We start from the raw sequence: 5,834 nt of genomic DNA, 5'->3' as shown, positions 1-5,834 counted from the left end.
AAATGAATTAAAAAAAAAAAACAGGTTTTGTTTTACTCTTTTAACTACACTACACAATGGTCTATGAATTGCTGAAGAAGTAAAAATCAATGCCATGTATTCGTTTCAGTTGTTAATTACCTCATCCATTATTAAAAAACAGTGAATATGAAACTTGGATTTAGTTTTGTAGTAGCTTTTCTATATTTCTTTAATTATTTCTATAACAAGAGCTAAAAAGTTGTATCTTTCACCATTCCGTTTTTTCAACTGTGTCTGACAAATGAAAGTGCACTTTGATGCAGCATAGGACCAACTTGCAGAACTCATTGTCACTGGGAATGATCTAAGCCAAATATATATGCAGGTTTAAAATACATCTAACAAATAAATGGAGGATGAACCTGTCGAGCTATAATTCAATATAAGAGTTCAAATGGAGCATGCAGCTTGAAGTCCCTTTGACTTTTGGAAACTGCTAAGGAACAACATGAGAGTTCGGTCCATAGTTGATAAGCTTACACATTATTTCTCTAAGCATCAGTTGAAACACAATTAGGTAGGATATTGGACTAAGAATCACAGAATCATGGAATTATAGAATGGTTTGGGTTGGAAGGGATCTTAAAGCTCCTCCAGTTCCAAACCCCACTGCTGTGGGCAGGGCTGCCGTCTACCAGCTCAGGCTGCCCAGAGCCACATCCAGCCTGGCCTTGAACACTTCCAGGGATGGGGCACCCACAGCTGCTTTGGGCAGCCTGTGCCACTGCCTCACCACTCCCTGAGTAAAAACTTTCCTCCTTATATCTAATCTAAATCTCCCCTCTTCTAGTTTAAAGCCCGTTGTTCTATCAATATTTGGTCTCATCATTATCACTGTTCTTAGACACATGTGATTTCTTTCCCTTTGAGAAAATTTGTCCATTTACTCAGTTGGAGTGACTATCTGGGTGAAGAAGTGGCTATAGATAGGTATATATATATGATGTGTGATGTTTTACACTTTATGTACAAGTGTATTGTGGTAACCTTGGATCACGTGTCTTGGTATTGCTGATTTAAGAAAAAAAAAAGGCCTGAGATATTGCATATGTGATTTCTACAGCTTAAGTTTTATGTCTTATGTCTCATCAGTAAGAACACTCCACGTTTTGATATTCTCATTTTTAAATGAAATATACTTCCTTGTGCAGGAATGGAAGCAGGGAGTTGCAGAAAAACAGCATATCTGAACAGCTATCTGGACAACGTTCAAGATTTCGTATTAGTGCCTGGTCCTGCAGCTCGCCTTCGACCTAATAATGTTCCAGATGAGTATTTCTCTTGTATGTAGTTGTTAAACTCATTTTTATTACTTGGTTATACACTTCAGTGCTTTCTGAATACAAACCTAAGATTCACATAATACACTGGTAAACCTGAGTGAAGCTCAGCTGGGGACAACCTGAGTAATAATGAAAGGAAAATAGTGAGTGGTGCACACATGCTTTTAAAGAACATTTTGCTTTGTAGGACCAAAAGTGTGCACAAATCCTACAAATTCCTTTTGCATGTGAACGACTACAAATTTTCTTGCTATGTGGCAGACATCCCTTTGAATCAAATCTCAAGATAGCTCCCTAATCCTCCATCGTATCTTACCTTATTTAGTGATTTACCAGTTTATACGTGTATAAACGTATAATATGCTTTATTTTTGACTTACAAAAAAAACCCCAAATATTACTTTATTTTACATATTATTTTATAAGAATTATCTTTCCTTGTTATGAAAAAATGGGTTTTCTCCTAATGGCCTGACAACAGGTCAGCAGAGTAAACTGTAAAAGAAGATATTCCACTTCAGTAAAAATCAGTGAATACTTACAAATTTTTAACTTTATTATGCAGTCACATTGCAGAGGAACTCTTGATATCTGCAGGGTTTGACTGTTCTAAAAGTAGAACATGAGTGTTTCCTTCATGTTTCATATTTCTTTCAGAGAAGACATGCTTTTTCCATTGTTCTCTAAGCTCATTAAAGCTTGTGTGCATTAACACCAGTAACTTTTATTTCTGTTTATGTCATTTCTTGGTGCTATTCTAAACAACTTTAAATGTTTCCTTGGAGAATGTGGGAGTCAATGGCACTTCCAGATTCTGTCTGGATAAACAAGTTCAGGAGGAAGAAAAGCAGAGCATCTTCTGTTATTGATATATGTACTGTTTTCCTGAAGTAACATAGCTGTGTTTGTAGCACTGCACGTATCTTTGCAGGAACTATTAATGGTTCCTTGCAAGTGCAATCCTTTATGTACTTCAGTCAAGCATTGAATATCAGACTTAGGACAGAGTAACTGTGTGAAATGTTAATGTTCCACTGTTACACAAAATGTCAAGCTAAATGATATAATGTCCCCTTTTTGCTTCAATCGGAGAATCCAAATCTTGGCTAACTTGCACTTGGCTTTTCTTGCTAAGGATGTTTGCCAGACAAGACTGCAGTCCTTACTGTTTTGTTTCTTTTTTTCCTTAGTTTTATTAGCAAGCAGAAAAACTCTAGCTTAATTAGCACAGCACTTAGCTGCCTTTTTTTTGTGGGAGCATACTTCTTTGATTATTTTTTGATGTAGCTAATAATGTTTAAAATGTAAAGCTGTAAGTAAGCAAGGGAGGTGAACTAAAATTTCATAGAAGCAATAGTTTGATTGTTTTGCCACAGATAGCTTTTGTTCTGGAATTTTTTTGAAATTGAGGTAATTAAATTACATAAGGAAGATGCTTTCATTTTACATCTGATCTTTTTTAACTTAGGTGACTAATTCTTACATATGATTCTTCCAGTTAATTATGAAGGCATTGTCAGAAACCTCACAGTAAGTATTGTCTTATCTGCTGTTCTAGCTTTATTTCTATTAGGCATTTTATAGCATCCACTATTTTCTAGGCTGCTGAAATGACATCAGGACTTTGAGTCAGTGACTTTCTACATGCTATAAAGTTAACAACATAAAAGTAATTCCATAGAGGAGAAGGCCAAAGTTTATTAGGGTATCATATGGCTGTATCTGGTTATGTATTAACTAAGGTTTTGTTTTCATTTGTTTTTACTAACTCTTACCTAATGCTATAATCACGTTGCTCTTCAGAACTTGTGTTTCTGGACCATGCTGGCTGAAGGCCGCATTAATGTAAATCTTAACTCCATTTCCTGGATGAGCATAAGATTAGCTTGCTCACACCTATTTGATAAACAGCTTTTAGTTGAATAGTGATATCTTTTTGTCAATTCCAACTTGAACTTAGCTATTCCTGATTCTATTCTCATGCCTGCACCATAACCTGTTGTTATTGTGTTGTTATTGTGCTGACACCGCTGTCAGTGAGAGCTAAGCTATTTGCATAGGTGAATTCAAAGTTCTACTGTTGCAGTCATGTTCTTTTTAACAATGAATGGATCCTAAGCTGTCAGAATAAAATGATTGTCCTGATTTGAGTATCTGTGACTCCAATATTACAGAAGTATAGAATTATTTTACTGGATACTCTCCTACCACTTGAAAGTATCATAATGTCTCAGCTTAATTGAATGTCTCAGTGTACAGTTTGGTTCTGTACAATTGTAGGCTATAAGTAAAAAAAATAACAAGAGTAAATTATATCAATAATCCCATATAAATATTCTTTTAATAACTGTTGATTGCAAAACCAGTTAGTATTTGCTATTTATTTACTAATATTTATGTGTCCTGTTACTCCAAACGTGATGTAGTCCCATTGTTCTTAGAAGAAACTATTGCAGAGCCTTTGTGAGAGAAGTGCTAAGAACTCTGCATGAAATAAAAAAAATTGTGATTGAATGTGCATTTTATATTTTAATTTTAAATATTTCAGTGCATAGAACCAAATCAGCCTTTCAAAGCTTATATGAAACAGTTTCTACCCAAGCGTTTCCATTATGCCAATAATGACCGGATTGAACCACTGCACTTTTATTTAAATTCTCAATGGCAACTAGCTAGGTAAGTTACAGTTTTATGTACCTGATTATACAGCAAAGATATCATTGTTTTCTCGTAGTCTTGACTTCCAGGTGTATAGAGTTCAGTGATAGCTATTGGAGCCTAGAATTCTTGTTTGTCTTAGCAAAGAGATGTTGCAAAGAGAAGCCAAGCTTTTTCAGGTGAGTTTGTGCTCACCTGAGAAGGCTGAATTCTAATCTCACAGCTATGGATACTTTCCTGGCTGAGTGTGCTGGTAGTGCAAATGCTTAATCACAGATGTTAGAAACTAAGGTCCCCATTGTCTCATGAACATCTTGCCATGCTTTAGGAATTTCCAAAGTGAGTCCTGGTAAGCATGTGTGTAACTGCTGTTTTTGAAGCAGTCATGTGAATGAGCCATGCTGAACATACTGAACATACTGTTTTCAGTGATTACATTACATATTCTGACCAATGAACTTAACAGTTCCTTTAATAATGGCATCTGCTGTAATAACACAGTTTTAAACACCTCTGTGATATTTTAGGGCTTTCAGCCTATGTATTCACTAAGTCCTGTTATATAATACTGAAATGTGTACAAGTCTTGCAAATCAGGTTTGAGTTTCTGAAAATAAACATGTTTCAATAATGTATGTGGAACTGACATATTGAGACTTGTTTTTACTAGACTATAAGATGCCCAGCTGACTTCTCTGATGTACATAACTGTTTGTGTATTCTAAAGTTCTTTTACTCAAATGCCAGTGAATTTCTTAGCCTAAGAACAAATATTTTCTTTACTTATCATCTGATTTTTGACTTTGAGTGACTCTAAGACAGACCCTTGTGAATTCCAGAGGAATAATATTCGTAGAGGATTCAAAAGGCATTTTTTTCTAGAGCTTGAAGACTTTCTGTTCCCTGTGGAAAACCTCTAAAATCTTTAAATAACAAGTAAACAGTGCATCACTGAATGCTTTTTAGGCTGATGAAGTTTGTAAAGTGTGAGTTATATAAATTGTGAATTTTTAATAGGAAACCACTTGAGATTAAAAGTTGCACAGGTGGATTCCATGGCTCAGATAATCGCTTCCCAAGTATGCAGGTAAGGTTTGAAAACTTACATTGGCTTTTGTTTTTAGCATCATTTGATTAAGGACGTTGTGTTGCTGAAGCTTGAGATTTATTTATTTATTGTTGAGATCTGGCACTATTCAATCCATGCCCCAGTGGTTTGACTTCTGCTGATGAGAATATAAAGATGTGCCCATTTTTTTTGTTGTAACATTAAAAACAGGAAAAGAGAACTTATCTTTTCAAATCTTCAAATATAGGAATCATAAAATACAAGAGAATTCAAATTGGAAGGGATCTCAGGAGGTCTCATAGTCCTATCTGCAGCTCAAAGCAGAGTCAGCTGTGAGATCAGACAAAATTACTCAGGATTTCATGCAGTTGAATCTTGAAAACTCTTGAGTACAGAGACTGCACAACCTCTGTAGGCAGCTCTTTCCACTGCCTTACTGCTCTTTTGTCTTTATGGTATAAATGGGTTTACCAATAGCTGGATTGGAACTTTCTTGTTTCAAGTTATGCCTATTGTCCCTCTGCCTCCCACCACGTAGCACTGAGGAGCATGACCCTTAACAGCATCCCTTAGCTGGTCAAGTCTGGTCTCTACTCACTTACAGATTTTGGTCGCAAGCACTATAGAGTGACAGCCTGTCTAATGCTTACATCTCAGAAAAAGAACAGAAAAAGAAAAAAGCCTCTTTTTTCCACATAGCCATGAAATCTGAGACAATTGAATTGTTTGCAAAGAGCACTGAGATGTGTTGAATGCAAAGCATGCATCATTGTGCAGCACAGATGGATGCAAGCTTTACTTAA

The 5,834-nt window shown here is 35.7% G+C and overlaps 1 protein-coding gene across 2 annotated transcripts; it reads left to right on the top strand.

Annotated features, from left to right (window-relative positions):
- The first annotated feature begins 1,152 nt into the window (after positions 1-1,152).
- LOC104909260 (ectonucleotide pyrophosphatase/phosphodiesterase family member 1-like) lies at positions 1,153-5,834 on the top strand. Of its 2 annotated transcripts, none has more exons than XM_031552498.1 (4): positions 1,153-1,304; positions 2,803-2,834; positions 3,853-3,980; positions 4,980-5,834. In XM_031552498.1, exons 1-4 carry the CDS (start codon positions 1,175-1,177, stop codon positions 5,098-5,100), a joined length of 411 nt encoding a protein of 136 aa, XP_031408358.1. In that variant the 5' UTR covers positions 1,153-1,174; the 3' UTR covers positions 5,101-5,834. The 2 variants fall into 2 exon arrangements, 1 of the variants encoding a protein (XP_031408358.1); XR_792593.3 differs by having other exon boundaries at positions 1,155-1,304; positions 2,773-2,834.

Source organism: Meleagris gallopavo, chromosome 2, assembly GCF_000146605.3.
Source record: "Meleagris gallopavo isolate NT-WF06-2002-E0010 breed Aviagen turkey brand Nicholas breeding stock chromosome 2, Turkey_5.1, whole genome shotgun sequence".
NCBI classification, from domain to species: Eukaryota; Metazoa; Chordata; class Aves; order Galliformes; family Phasianidae; genus Meleagris; species Meleagris gallopavo.
This window is presented reverse-complemented; position numbering and strand designations above follow the sequence as displayed.